This window comes from Salminus brasiliensis, chromosome 24, assembly GCF_030463535.1.
Source record: "Salminus brasiliensis chromosome 24, fSalBra1.hap2, whole genome shotgun sequence".
In the NCBI taxonomy this organism is placed as follows: Eukaryota; Metazoa; Chordata; class Actinopteri; order Characiformes; family Bryconidae; genus Salminus; species Salminus brasiliensis.
The window spans coordinates 17,791,812-17,808,243 of NC_132901.1; the positions used below are offsets into that span (position 1 = coordinate 17,791,812).

The 16,432-nt window shown below is 41.7% G+C and overlaps 1 protein-coding gene across 1 annotated transcript in view; it reads right to left on the reverse strand.

Moving 5' to 3' along the window:
- The window catches only part of LOC140546507 (sodium/potassium/calcium exchanger 2), a 57,285-nt gene that overhangs the window by 19,985 nt on the left and 20,868 nt on the right, over positions 1–16,432 (reverse strand). Inside the window, 4 exon segments of the mRNA XM_072669850.1 lie at positions 449–499; positions 7,190–7,204; positions 9,995–10,103; positions 12,133–12,171. Of these exon segments, the coding sequence (XP_072525951.1) occupies positions 449–499; positions 7,190–7,204; positions 9,995–10,103; positions 12,133–12,171 (214 nt within the window).

The following is a 16,432-nucleotide window of genomic DNA, read 5'->3' on the forward strand; positions in this document are numbered from 1 at the left end:
TAAGGGTTTCTCATGCAGAATTGACTGGTTACTCAGTCTGTTCAATTACAAAACCTAAATCTGCAGAAACATTCATACAAATTACAAAGCAAAACAGGGAAAATGCAAACCTCTCACAGTCGATTAAAAAGAAGAGATGTAAACAAAAATAATAAGTAAAAAAACAGACGAAAAATAACGAAATAGTGAACGGACACGATTTGCACTTATGTTAGTGAAATCTCGCCAAGAGAGGTCGTCAAAGCAAGAGCGCAAAAAGACAGTGTTCTCTTTCACACACACACACACACACACACACACACACACACACCAACATACGTGCACATGCATACACACACGCATACGCACACACAGACAAGCACACATACACGCATACAAACACAGCATAAAGAGGGAAGAAGTGAGGAAGATGATTACGAATGGAGAATCTACAGAGATAGGATCTTACCTTCTTCGGTCATTGAGTGATAATATTTTAGCTTGCCATAAGTCCCCAGCTCTACAATATCACACACACAGAGACAAGTGTAAGGCAACACACACACAAACACACACACACACACACACACACACACAGGAGGTGTAAAGCACAAACACACACACACAAAGAGAAGAGGCGGAGGTGAGCATGACAGAGCACTGTGACATGGTTTACAGGGAATTTCTCCCGGTAAGCCAATCTCACCAACATAAGTGCAAAAGACGGGGTCAAAACCAACACAAAGTAGACCCACACCTTCCAGGACCTGAAAGGTGAGTGAGTGCATGCTCTCCAGGGTAATCCCCCCATAAAGAGTGAGACGGTGAGAATGGAGACACGGCTGCGGTACAACACTTAGTGATCAGCACAGACAAGACACAATAGAAGGTCGGTAGAAATTTGTCTCAAAGGAAAGCACCTCATACAGCCCTGCTGACAAATACAGCCTAGCCACCTCGCGCTGGTCAAGCTGGTTGACCAGTGTAGCTCTGATCAGCACAGGGTATGTTTTTGGAGTTTGATGGTTTAGCTTGACCAGCAAGACCAAGCTGGTCGACCAGCATGACCAGCATCACCAAGGTGGATGACCAGCATGACCAAAATCAACCAGCTAGTCCATCAATCTCAAATGAAACATACACTATGCTGGTCAAGAGCTGGTTAACCAGCTGGCTTACCAGCATAGGGTATGTTTTCATCTGGATGACCAGCAGATTCTTCAGCAGGGACTTGATTCCGAACACTGGTTAGGTCTGTATGTCAAGTAATTATATAACAAACATTTCACATACAAGTAATTAATGTCTGTCATCATTACAAATGAGGACATCCCATGGAAAACAGATTTAAAAAGTTAACACACCCCCACATTTATCACCACTTTAAATGGCTAAAGTCAGAATCAGGTGCAGCACATCTGCCGCAGATGATTCTAACGTGGTTATAGGGGATTCTGGAGAAGCCGGTCTTCCAAAAAGCTCTCTGAGGCTTTCAGAAAGAAGATGTAGATGCATATCTGGGCCCGGGAAAGGCTTTTAAGATGAACAACAACAAAGTTTCCATGGGGTGTCCTATTTGTTTTTGTGACTTATGCAGATATGAATAACCGTGTCACGCTTCCACACACCCGATGCCAGCATCAAAACACAACTCCCAACATACCACGAACTCCTAAAATGCATCATCAGTCATGGACAGTTAATCCGCTCTACATAAAAAATATTAATATAAATACTAACTTGTATTTTCAACTACTTTGCAAAGTATTGCCAACGCTTCTTGCGTACTGAGCAGCTCTCCTGACTGTTTATGCCGGTGTTTGACCTGTTTGCCTCACTCTCATTTTTTGCCCATGCCTACATTATTGGCCTCTCTGGTTTTGAAGTGGCTTGGCTTTTGCTCTATGTATTGGGATTCCTCTTTGGTAAATAAACCTTCTCTACTGTTTTACATTTGCAAGCGTCTGCTTTGCTTGCTGAGCGTAACAAACAGATAAGTATTACTACGTATTTCCTATTGTGGCATCTTTGTACAACACAATGAGCATGGAGGTGAACTGCCAATCTTGGTACATCAGCTAATTGACAACCATGGTGGTTAGCATTAAGCTGAGTGGCAATGTAAACAGAAGGCCATCCTACCTACCCAGAGATAGTGAAGCCACATATGCTATCTAGGACTCCCAGCCATGGATGGCTGCAGCAGCATCCAGGGTCGAACTCGTGAGTTCATGTTTATGGGTGGGCGATATGGCAAAAATACTGTATCACAATATCTTTTTATTTTTTTTAAGGATGATGCTATATCTAACAAGCAAGCTACTAGATACTAGATACTTTTCTGAATGTGGCTTCTTCTATCTGTTGTTGTTGGCATCTATAGTAAGCAGAATAAAGATGAACTCTGCTTTGCTGGATATCCCACATTTCCGAGTGCTGGGTGCACATTTCTGTAGCACAGCGAAAGCCCTTGCTAATTTTTGTGGCAGCATGGTTGTTGGTTAGCTTGTAGATCTATGGCTAGGATAGTAATACGTAGACCTGCTTATTCATGCAATTAACTATTCAACCACTGTGTTGGTAAAATCACACAGTTACGGGTGAGCATCTTCCAGTATTGTTCATATCAACCATCAGAATGGGGAAAAAAACTAATCTCAGTGACATTGAGGTGCCATTGAGGTGCCATGATTGATGGTGCCAGGCGGTGTGGTTTAAGCATTTCTAGAGATGCTGATATTCTTGGATTTTCTAGAGTTTCTAGAGTTTACTCAAACTGTTTCTAGAAAAACACATCCTTGGTGCATCAGTCCTGCATACAGAAATGCCCTGTTCGTAAGAGAGGTCACTGGAGAACAGCCAGCCTGTTTTAAGCTAACAGAAAGGCTACAGTAACTGTGATACAGATAACCAGTCTGCAAAATTGCGATGAGCAGAAAAGCATCTCAGAAAGCACAACACATCCAACCCTGAGGCAGATGGACTACAACAGCAGAAGACCATGTCGACTTCCACTTCTGTCACTTCAGCCAAGAACAGAAAGCTGAGGCTGCAGTGGCTCAGAACAGGCTCACCAACTAACTGCACTGGAGAAACGTTGTCTGGTCTGATGAATCTTAAATACTGCTAAGCTACACAATGGTAGGGTCAGAATTGGCGCAGACAGGATGAATCCATTGACCCAACCTGCCTTGTGTCGACAGCCCAGGCTGGTGGAGGTGGTGTAATGGAGTGGGGAATGTTTTCATGGCACATTTTGGGCCCCATTAACACTAATCAATTATCGCTTGAATGCCACAGCCTATTTGAGCATTGTAGCCAATTGGTGCATCCCTTCATGACCACATTTTATACATTTCCTAACGGCTACTTCCAGCCTGATAACGCACCATGTCACAAACTGTTCGTATCAAAGAGTTCAGTGTTTGTCAGTGGCCTGGCATGCATCCGGATCTCAACCTAATAGGACACCTTTTGGGATGTGGAAAAACAGGAGGCTTGCAGCATGAAAGTGCTCCTGAAATATCGACATTGTTTGAAGCAAATGGGTCAACAAGGACCAGAATCCCAGAGGAAACTTGTTGAATCCATGCCTTGAAGAATTGAGGCTGTTTTGAGAGCAAAGGGAGGTAGAGGATAGCACAGTGTTCTTATTAAAGTGCTCACTGAGTGTATCTTTTGCATCCTTAATATAGATCAGTCTATTAGGATCACTCAAGGCTGTGGCTGTATGTACGAAAACAAAGGAAAACACAAGAGATAAAAAAACACACATTCTGTAGCATATTGCGTGTATGATCGGTATCTCCTGTCCTTGTTAAGCAGTGACGTTGGTGACCTTGTGGAATGACCTGTAGAGCTGCTGTCACAGGCTGCCCCTGAGGCACAAAGCTTTTAACATTGATTCAGTCAGGAAGGGGGATGTGTGTATGCGCGTGTGAGTGTGTGTTTATGTGGCCATGTGTAGAAATGATTACGAAACGAAGACCCAGCCTAGCAAAATCAACTATCAGATGATCATTGGTGTGTGTGTGTGTGTTTATGTGAGTCAGAGACAGTGTAAGCAGGAGAGGGCGGAGTGTGTGTGTGTGTGTGTATTTGTATGTGTAAATGTATTTGTGCATGCGTGTGTGTCTGCTTCCAAAATAGACAAACAGAGAGCCAGTTTGGGGGGGGGGGGTCAAGTAGATAGATCAATAGGCACTATGCAGCAGAAGGCCAGTGAATGGGGCAACACACGCACACACACACACACACACACACACACACACTGAATGGTCTGTTTTGGACTGTATGTAAATAGTTAGCACTACACTATATCTACACTATATGTCCAAATGTTTGTGGACACCCCTTCTAATGAATGCATTCAGCTACTTAAGCTACCCATTGCTGACACACAGCTTGTTTAGTCCCTGTAGAGACGTACTGCCTAAAAGAACTGAACCTATTGGCACCATGCATAATGCCAGGCGTGGGCTAGAGGGCTATAAAGCCCCCCAGCATTGAGCTGTGGAGCAGTAAAGCAGAATTATGGTTAGTGCTCCATCCAATACTCTTGGGGATGAGTTGGGGAGTTGGGGATGAGGTGGGGTGGTGATCGCTCTTGTCACTGAATGGAATCAGATCCTCCAAAATCTAGTAGAAAGCCTTCTCTGGACAGTAAAGACGTTTACTCCAACAGCAGCAGGATCAACTCTATTTTAATACCCTTGAGTTTAGAAGAACTGGTGTCCCAATACTTTTGTCCATATAGTGTACATTAAACATCTCCTTCAGCTATTGAGGATGTAAATGCATCCATGTGTGTGTGTGTGTGTGTGTTATGTGCGTGAAAGTGAGAGAGTGGAAGAGAGAGAGAGCCAGTCTGTGCGTCAGGACCAGTCTGAACTCATTAATCGTAAGGGACTCGACACCAATTAATGAGCTCCAACAATTAATCAATCCTGGTCGGCCGCAGAGACTCTCCGCATGAACAAAACAGCACACCATGGACCCTCATTTCTCAAGCTTCTCAGGGAAAGATCTATTTCAGAGCTTCTAAATCTCAGCCCTGAAAACCCCTAGTGATGCACATATTTGTGTCTTCCTCACTATAATGCGTTTTTAGTGCCAGAAAAAAAGCAGAAAGCCAGATGATCAAAACTGAGAACTCCAGCTATAGGTGCAGATGAGGAAAGACATTAAATCTCATAACACGGAAGGCAAAACCTGACCTCAGTATAGATTTCTTACTCAGAGAAATTTGATGCATACACCCTACACTGCCACTGCTGGACATGAAGGTAGTTCAGACAGGGGACATATTGAAGATATTGTTTTTTTGGAGCACACAGCTAAATGTCTCCTACACTCTTAAAGATGCTGCTTAAGGTTTTTTCAGCGATGCCATAGAAGAATCACTTTGGCTCCATACAGAATCTGTATTTTGGTAAGAGAGTGGTGTGAGGGTAACGAATTGAGAATCTCTGAAGGATTCCAATTGAAATGTTCTTCACTCGTTTCCTATTCTTTTTAGAAAAAGGACTTTTGCAGGACATTTCTATGACTTCCATACATATGAGGGGTAAGTTTTACACACATGGTTACTGGATATACTGTTCAACACCTAGTACTATATCACTGTTGTCACACAAAAACCTTACATATCCTTACATATTTGTCAATTTTTTCTTTTTTTCTTATAATTTGATGTTGCCAATTAACCCTGGATTCAAGATCCAGATTTGAATACCTCTGGTCCATGACATCCCTCAAAGAATCTTTTGCAGCACCTTTATTTTTAAGAGTGTTCTGTAGATAATAAAATATTGAAAAAAGCAGTGAAAGAAAGCCAAAACCAGTCATCCCATATATAGCGAATGGGAAACTATAGCTCCTTATCTTTAGTTTTCCATTTGTGTTGGGTAAAATACCTTTTGGACAGGAATATCTTACGGTCAAAAAAGTGTTGCACTCAACGGACATAGTAAAAACGCTGTTAATACCAAATAACGATGCTGAACTGAAGTGAACAGCTGACATGTTGGGCTCAGCACTAATTAAAGTAATTGTGGCTAAAAGGAAATTATACTTAGTTTGTTATGTGCTTATTAGTTTGCTGCCTCCTAGGCTCGTCATGGAAACAGACCATAGTTTGCTTCATGTGATGATTCATCACCCACCCCCCCAAATCCCCCGCCGCAATCTGCTTCCAGTCTTTTGATAAACGTTGGCAACTCTGCATGGTGTACACACAATGGCAAGTAATTAACATTGATTGAACCAATTGTTCTAAACCTCTATGGTCATACACTGTCAAGCTTTTGGCAGAAAGAAGCACCCTCAAATCATCTTTAACATAGTTTATATAATACACTTCTCTTCTGGGTTCAAATGGTGGGTGTTCTTTGCTTTGCTTTGTCTTTTGTCCTTAGTTTGTTTCCAAATCTCAAACACCCAGTGTAAAAAGTCTCTCCTTGGTCAGATGACAGCATCATCAGTCTTAAAAGGTGAAGGCCAGCACAGCTATAGATCACCAAATATGGTCCGTTCAGCATTGTCCAGCGCTTGAGTGCCTTTGGAGGACAACTGACAGCCTAGGACACGAACTGTCAGGTAACAACTGTAGCTGGTAATCGGACATCTATACGAAAAGCAGTCAGCGTGAGTTGTCACACTGAAGATTTATCCTCACTCGGTCGTCACAGCCAGGGTTGGTGATTTAATGCTGTCTCCTGTAGAGCGGCTTATGTGTATTTCATAAATTATAAAGTAAATCTCATTTAATCTAATCCAAGAACCGTATTGAACAGCTAAAGCGTAAGGTCAGGGCAAACAGCTGTAGCAAACGGTCCTCTTCGAGAGCTACAGCAAGGGACCAGCAGTCTACTGGTAAAACTGACAGGTAACCAGCACAGAAAGAGAGAAAAGGCCAGTGGAGGAGACCATCTACATACTCGAAAACAAACCCAAGGAGACAAATGGCATTTGTGGTGGTCAGAGAGTACACTGAAGGGCAGGGGGGTTTGGGGGGAGGGTGGGGGGCAAGGGAAAACTAACAAAACTTGAAATACAAATGAAAATGAGCCAAAAAATTATTACTGACAGTTATTAGTGAGGACGAACAGGGGCACAAGCCTCACTGGATCTGCAGTCAGACAGACAGGACTCGGACGGGGGGGAGGGGAGGGAAGCTAGGATGACAAGATTTAGAGAATAACTCACTCACCAGAGTCAGCAAATTCTGAGGAAATAGTAGACAGACAGAAAGGAAGACAAAGAGAGACAGGAAAAGAGGAATAAAGAGATGAAAAGGACGATATAAACAGGCAGAATATGGTTCAGCTCAGAAGAGCAATAGCATATCCAGCGAGATCGAGAAGACATCGCCGATTCTGAGGTCAGCACATCACAGTAGAGGCCACAGGCACGTTTATATGAAGTCTAGGAAAGGCTTTCTTAAGATCAATAAGACAGTCCTGTACAACAACCATTAAGTGTTTTAGTCGGCAAGTGAGGAGGTCAATTTTAGGGTTGGGAAGTTATAAACTTTATGGGCAAAAGTATTGGGACACCTACAGGAGATTTTATGACACTCTTCTAAATCCATAGGCATTAATATGGAGTTGATCCCCACTTTGCAGCTCTAACAGCAGGGCTGGAACTCTGCAGTTATTGAGTCAGCATAGCTTTGGGGACTTTTATGCACTATGCACTCTGTGACTCGCTCTGTAACTTTACCTGTGGCAGGGGGACTGAATGAAACTCCTGAATTCAATAATTTATGAGGTGTCCCAATACTTTTGTCCATATCGTGTATTTATGCTAATTATGTCACACAGTCACGAGGAGTGTTTTTAGGTTAGCTCTGACTATAAAGCGAGATGCTATTAGTAGCAGCAGGCCTCACTACCCACTTCCACATCAACATTTGTTATTAGTGGTGGTGCCTCAGCACTCCAGGGGAAACTTTAATATAGCTTGATTGCTGTGCTCAAAAGACCATGGAGAAAAGGACTACTTTCTGTATTAAAAAAAAAAACAACAATTGGGCATGCATTATTTTCGTACTGCAAACAGTCACTGTCACACAAAAGCCTTGTATCTCCATTTTCACTTTGACATCATTTTAATCTGGTAGTTCTTTACTTTCAAAATGCAAGGACCAACTTTAAAAAATCTTATAAAGGGGCTCCAAGCAGCCCAGTGGAATAAGGCGCTGCCACTATCCAGGGATTGTAATGCTGCTTGCCATCAGCAGCCGGAATCCGAGAAAGGGGGTAGGTTGATGAAACTTCCTCCCCACATCACTCCCAGTGTGATGTATGTCAACACAGGCATATGTTAGCTGGGGAGCCTTGCTTTCCTCCAAGCATGTTGACTGCCCACTTTCCACAGAGCACGTTGGCTTCACATGTGTTGAAGGAGACATGCTAGTCCTCACTCTACATGTGATACAGGGAGTTCTTGTGAACGAGGATTGGGTAATTGGCTTTCCAAATTAGAAACAAATTACATATAACAAAAATCATGAATGGACTAATATGCTCCAAAAAGTTTTTTTCCTTCTCTGGTCAAGTTGCCATTTTGGAGATACAATATTTTTTTTGCATGACAGCAACAAAATGCAGCTATTGTGGGGGGTGTTAGTGGATCCAATGCAACTTTAATTGCTATTTAAATCGAACGTTTATCACATTTTAGTCTAAATTGTCAGGTAAGTGTTTTCAGTGTTCACTAACACCTGCTGTACACAGGATGTCTACAAATAGCCTATAGCATACTGTGTATCAGCTCTTACAAATAAACTACCCAAATGGATCAATGACCCTGACCGGCCACTTTGTTAAAACTTAACTGTCCATTCGATCATCCCCATGCCTCCTTTATAGAAGCACTATATAACTACAGACAGTATTCCTGTAAACTGTTTCTCTGCATGCTTTGCATACTGCCTCCTTTCACCCTGTTCTTCAATGCTCAGGACAGGAGTTTTTAAACACCTCAGCATCACTCCTGGACTGAGAACAGTCCACCAACCCAAAATATCCAACCAATAGCATCCTGTGACCACTGATGAAGAGAATGAACTAGAGGGTGTCCATCCCAAACTGTGCAGCAACAGATGAGCTTCTGTCTCTGACTTGACATCTAAGGTGGACCAACTAGGTGAGGGTGTCTACTATAGTGGACAGTGAGTGGACTGGCACTGGTACCAGCATAACACACACCAACAATCCACCACCAGGTCAGTGGCACTGCACTCCACCCAAAAATACCTGGTCTTGTGTGGTCCTGAGCATTGAAGAACAGGGTGAAAGGAGCCTAATAAAATGCAGATGGACTACAGCCTGTAATTATAGAACTACCAAGGCTCCTATATGATGAGTCGAGCTGATATAATAGACAATGAGTGTAGAAACAAGGAGGTGATGTCAAAGAAGTGGCCGGTCAGTGAATATCATGACTTGTACGACTGGAACACAGCTTATCGCTATAGGGAAAAAAAACACAGAAAAATATGGTAAAAGTATAAGCTCATCCAAGGACAGTCCACAACACTCATAGCATAAGGGCTAGGGACACGCAGTATCAAAAAATGGAAATTTCTATAAGCTCATTGTTATAAAGAATAATTTACCTTTCTACAGCAAACAACTCAATGACTCTTCAGGCTATTTCCCAATGAATGGCACACATGATATATTAAAAAAATGCACATGATTGCCTTGAAAAGTAAATCAGAATAAATTCAAATGAAACAAAAACAAAAATAATCAAAATGCAACATTAGATAGCAAATTAAATATCAATAAATGCACATAGACTCATCCATACACTACAAACTGTATGTCACCCTAGCAGTAATCTTTTAAAAGGTTTTTAAATTTGTTTATTATGGGATTATTATGAAATTTGTCCCGTCTCCGTTTCAAGTTGCATCATGCAGCACTCTCATACCCGATAATCTCGTACCCAGTGAACAACAAAGCGTATTTTCGTGTGTATGCATGTGTACGAGTGTGTGTATTACCTTCGCTAAGCGGATCTAGAGTGTGGATCATTAGCTGGAAGATGCTGTTTCTCATCAGGCTGTTGTGCAGGGAGGCCGAGCTGCCCCCTCTCTGCAGTCGGGGCTTGGCCTGTGACGGGAGAAGAGGTGAGTCAGTCAATCATAACCCTCTATGACAGGACTTTGACAAGATAAACAGAGTAGAATAGGTGAAAAAAAAAAAAAAAACGTGAGCCATCTGAGCACTGAATGCTAAAGACACTCTGAACCCTGTTCGGAATAGGGAGCAGGGGTTAGGGGTTGAGGTTGGGGGGCAGGGCTCAGGGCCAGCTGCTCTGTGCAAAACAGCTCAGCCTTCCAGGTTGAGTTAAGGGCACCTTTCAGCTCGCCACCATGGCAACACGTCAGCGCAATCTGGAGGAGTCAGCTGCACCGGCTCATTCAGGTGTGTGAGTGTGTGTGTGTTTGTGTGTGGGGACGTGTTTGTGTGCAACCAGCAGTTAAAATTGTTAGAGCATCTCCATTATGTTCGGCTATGGCTCAGATGAGGATGTTCTGAGGGTCTGACAGTAAAGGCCATTATACACACAGAGGCTATTTATAATAGATGTCTTCATTTTTGGAAGTTTGCTGTATTATTCAAAAGGTACACAGACAAAAATGTATTTTTCACGTAACAGAATAATGGAAATAGCTGCTCCTTTCGCTTTTCCAAATTGGAAAGTAGCCGCTAAGAGTTTCACCCACTCAGGATAACGCTGTCCCATAATGTAAATGTGGCAGTTGTTCTTTCCATTGTATCAAAATTTCATGACGAATGGAGCTCCATCCAATGCTCCAAAAGGACTTGCAATAAAATCTTTTTACACTATCAGGCTGCTGTGCTGTGCTTTTTTTGCGTGACAGCAACAATTTGTACTTTATAAAGTGCTTCATTATTTTGCACATTGCCTTGAATGTCGGTCTATCTACTTAATTTATTGACAGCTGTATAAGGCCTTAATAAAGAAAATAAATAAATCCTCCTGAATTCTGCAAATTTTCAGCCATAGCATTAACACCCTATGCCTAATATTGAGTAGGTCCCTCTTGAGGCATAAACTATCTGGCACCAAGACGTTAGCAGCAGGTTCTTTAAGCAAGTCCTGTAAATTGTAATCGCACATATGAGCCCTAGGTGCTCCCTGACCTTATCACTGGTTCACTGGTTGTTCATTCTTGGGGCACTTTTGGTAGGTACTGACTTACCAGGACTGCATACCAGAAAAAAACCACAAGACCTGCCTGATGTTTTGGAGATATTCTGACCCAAGATTCTTATGCTTGTCCAATTGTCCTGCTTTTAACACCTTTAAGAACTGGCTGTTCACTTGCTGCCTAATATGTCCACCCTTGACACATGCCACAGTAGATAATCAATTTTTTCATTTCACCTGCCAATGTTATGCTAATGCTAATGTTATGGCTGATCTGTGTATAAATATAAATGTAAAGATGCCAGTAAAGATAATTATGTTAGTTTCACTGCAGATTTAAGACTGACCAGTATGCCTTGCATCATAAAAAGGATGGGAACAACACAAAGTTTCAAATCTGAGGTTTTGATATGCTGGCCAGCACCAGAAATGTACTCCTTCTTCCTCAAAATCCACTGATATTTGTCCATCCTCAAACTCAGGGTTACTGTCTTTCTTAACCCACTCAGCAAACAGTGTTACCTTACCACTGCCACAGTGATGAAAAGTGATGTTGTGGACACAAGGAGGCATAGTTTAAGGACTGAGCTTCATATATATATATATATATATATATATATATATATATATATATATATTTATATATATATATATATACACTATGGTACTATGGTACACCATACACTATGGTAATACATTTAAAAATGCATTCATTATTGACAATTATGAATGACCAACAGGCACTGGTGCCCTCAGAAAAAGCTTTTGCCAACACTGACTTAGTTAAGCTAGTGTGGCACATTGTTTTTCTGAATCGGATAATGAAGCCTTTAACCATGAGGTCCAAATGATATGAGTTATGTACAACTCTCAGCTAAATATGTCATTTATGTTACACATAAAACAAACATAATATGCAAACAGACACATCAACATGCAGACATAGACGTAGACTGGACCTACCGAGATTTTGCTGTCATCGTCTGCTGCCACTGGACTAACCTTTACAAAATTAACGATAAAGTGAGAGAAAGAAAGAAAAGGAGAAAGAGAGAGAACACAAGGCCAGGGACGTGAGACGAGAACAGGCGAACAGCAGTGCTTACACCACGTTACAACACCAGACATAAATACAAATAAAAACAAACACAGAACAACGAATAACAAAAGTGTTACCCCATAATTAGGCCCCTCACAATGCCTACTTTTTTGGATTATATTTTGTCCCAAAAACAATTGCAATTACCAATATTCTTGTCTAGTTTTAAGATCATTTTATGCCACATAATGATAATATAACAATATAATAATGCTATTATTATATATCCTTTCAAAGAGCAATGGACTTTTAGTGTTAGTGGTGCTAGCTCTGCTATGTGCGATGTTCTGATGCTCACTGGGCTGGGCTGAGTGACGGACTCTCAGTGTGTATCAGGTTAGTGGTGTTTTCTAGCTCTGCTATGTTCTGATGCTCACTGTTCTGGCTGAGTGACGGACTCTCAGTGTGTATCAGGTTAGTGGTGTTTTCTAGCTCTGTTATGTTCTGATGCTCACTGTTCTGGGCTGAGTGACGGACTCTCAGTGTGTATCAGGTTAGTGGTGTTTTCTAGCTCTGCTATGTTCTGATGCTCACTGTTCTGGCTGAGTGACGGACTCTCAGTGTGTATCAGGTTAGTGGTGTTTTCTAGCTCTGTTATGTTCTGATGCTCACTGTTCTGGGCTGAGTGACGGACTCTCAGTGTGTATCAGGTTAGTGGTGTTTTCTAGCTCTGCTATGTTCTGATACTCACTGTTCTGGGCTGAGTGACGGACTCTCAGTGTGTATCAGGTTAGTGGTGTTTTCTAGCTCTGCTATGTTCTGATACTCACTGTTCTGGGCTGAGTGATGGACTCAAAGTGTGTATTAGGACGTCATATGGCTCAAATAAATGGCGTCTAAGACTACAGCAGCAGTAAAACTGTTACATACTATTATATATTATGCTAATCCGTGCCTGTTGCAATTCGCTCTGTGTGTATGGAGGTGTCATTAGTGATGCACTGGTCAGTGTGTGCACTGCACTCTGCTGTCTGCTTACAGACTCATCCTTGCCTCCAACAGAGGAGAGAGGAGAGAACAGAACATCACACCTGGGAGTTAATAGGTGTGTCCCAATAATGCTAGCTATTTCTTTAGTGTAAAGTATGTAGTATAGACAAAAGTGTCAAAGTCAAGTCAAATACTCAAATATCCAAAATATATACTCAGAACCGGTCGACTTTTGAGTGTGGTTACGATGGTGGTTAGGGATATCCCACAATGATAATGATGCAAGTGCAGCAGCAACAGCAGCTGAAGAACTTGCAGTAACATATGCTTAATCACTTTCTGTTAGTAAAAAACAGGTTAGTAAGTTAATATTTTGTGTAATAACCTGCTAAACTATACCTTATAGTATTAGTGTGTATTTAAAAATTTGGGATGCAGCCAATATCCCAGCTGGAAAATACCAAAGTCAGCAAAATTGATCAAGGTCATGTCCGTATGATACTGTATGATACGTCGATAACGTAATCAGTGTCACAGGCCTACCTACAATTCCATACCTTTTAATTATTATCAGTGGACAGTGTGTTCATGTTAATGGATACTAACCCAGGCTCAGCAGAAGATAAGTGCTTTGCCCCTGACCTTAATGAAGTTTTCAAAGGGAGACCCGCTAATGTGCTTTTGGAACAGGAATTGCTAATAAGGGTCCTGTCTTGACACTAAAACACATTGTAGAGACACTGCATAGCATAGTGAAGCATGGGACAGCACAGCAAAACAAAGAACAGCACTGAACGAGCACAGGAATGTGCAAAACAGGCTAAAAGAGCGCCTCAGCACGGCACTGCTACAGTCAAACATTTACAAGAACAACTTTAATCAAATTTATCAAGATTACTTTCAATCATCGCTAATTCTCTCTCATCCAGACTCTCTCTCTCACTCTCTGTCTCTCTCTCTCTCTCCGGCTTCACTGGAACTATGAGTTTAAGTTAAAGTTAAACAGCTCTATCCTTTGCAAATTTGATGGATGTTTGATACTACCTTCTATTCCTACCATATGCTCCTTTCAGACATGCACAGTAACCCAAAACTTTTCTGGACATTACCCGGAGGAGCTGTACGACAGTCCTCTAGAACAACGTCTGGGTAATGTCAGAGTGAGCCCTGTGTGTGAATAGACCAGGTAATTTTCCAGAGAATTCACAGTGGGTGTGTTGATGACGTTTCTCAGCCTTGGTTTTGCACCAGACGCTTGTGTCCCATATAATCATAAAGTTCTTAACATCCGTAAAGGAATCAGAATACGTCTGATTAAGCAAGCAAGTAATCATGTAACTGTGATCAATCTCATGTGTCACTGTTTAGCTGGTGCTAAACAAGGTCATTGGACAAGGTCTCAGACCTTGATTAGCATATCAGGCCTGAGGCATGTCACCAACAGCAATTAGGCCCTTTCAACTGAATCCCATTTCCAGGCTTTATGTAAGTATCTGACACTTCAAACCTTGCTCCCTTAAGCACCTGTCTAAAGACCTGAATACGAAAGTAACTGATGCCCACTATGCAGGGACTGACTGCCAAGAACTTGCAGGAAGGTTTAGCTGAGTCAGGCGTTGCGGTGCATCGTTCCACTGTGCAGCATTGCTGTAATGTTTAATGTCAATATATCCTTGCCAACTGTGAAGTACAGAGATGTATCATTTGTGCTTTGGGGTCGCGTTGCTGCCAGAGGCATAATAATGATCTTTGTGAAAGTGATCATTCAAAATTAGCTTTGCTTGTTTATGTAGGATCAGACTGTGCATTTCCCCTATATTGGTTGATGAAAGACAGAGGAAGGGATTCAAGATTAGCACTAAGTGCTACATTAGCCTATAGCCAGACTTCTTAGAAGGTTGTTCCTGGCAGGTTCTAAAAAGGAGCTAAATCAATTGGGCCCTCCTGATGCAGCGGCCCAAACTATTGAGCTGCAGTCTCTCAGAGAGGGTGGGAAGTGCACATACATCATTCAATGGTGTAGAAAAATGACTAAAAATACCACGGCCCAACAGAAACCAGCAAACCACTACTTTCCCCAGCTTATCCATTCAGCAGCTAGTGGGTGGAGGCAGGTTTTAAAGCTATGCTCAGCAACTGCTGTGTGGAGGATGATTGCATACCTATGGTCAGCATGGTGATGAAAATAGACTGAGAAGACTTTGTTTATTTATTCATTAATACATTAAACCCACCTTTAATGTATTCTTTCATGACAGACATATTGCCTAGCACTCGTGTAGGCACTACGTAAATAAATATAATCATGAAATTCAATTTCTTATAAAGCAATTTCCATATTTTTACATTTCTACATTTGAAATAACTTCTAATATATCTCTCACTTCTCTGGCATTCAAGTTAGTGCTGGGCAATATGATCTCAAATCAATATCACGATTGTATCATTTTGCCTTGATTACAATTAATTAAAAAAAGACCATAAAAACACTGCTCAAGTTCTCAGTTGGCTCAGTGCTCAGGTCGGTTCTCAATCTGTGTTTTTCTCTGTACTTGTGACACATCATCAGTTGCACATCTAGCTGAGTACAGTCCGAATGCCCAGATGTGTTCTCGTTCCGCCCGTGTTATCGAGAATGCATCAGGATGCGACTTGTATGGACTCCCGGAGCGCATTACGCACAATGCGGCTGTCCCAATTACAAAATTACCGAGCAGTGTCCTCCCATCCTCGGGAGTTTGTACTCGCGAGTCTGACTCGTCTGAGTACCACCAGTCCGAACTTAGGGTACTTAGTATTGAGAATCCCCCACAGACTGGACAGGCAGAGGCACGATCATACATAGGCGTGTTTTTAAGGTGACAGAACATCGAAAATTCTTCTTATTTAAAAAATAAATACATAAATTATCAAGCAAGATTATGCTGATTAAAAGTTTATGAATTTTGGTTGTTGGTTTGATTTCAAGTAATTGCTGAGCCTTAGTTAAAAAATTTCTAATGTCATACATTTATTCATAGCCATTTTTGCAGCACAGTGCTTTTAGATGAAACCTACCTACACTCCCAGGTTCTCTTCATCAAACAGTCAGATTTAGTCTTAATGTAGAAACCAGTATCAGTAATGCCAGCTGAACTGCTGGAGAAATCATTAACTGTGTTCATGGTTTCATACAAGCTAATAGATGAAACAAACAATAATGCTGGTGGTAAAATACATAAAGAACTATTGGCC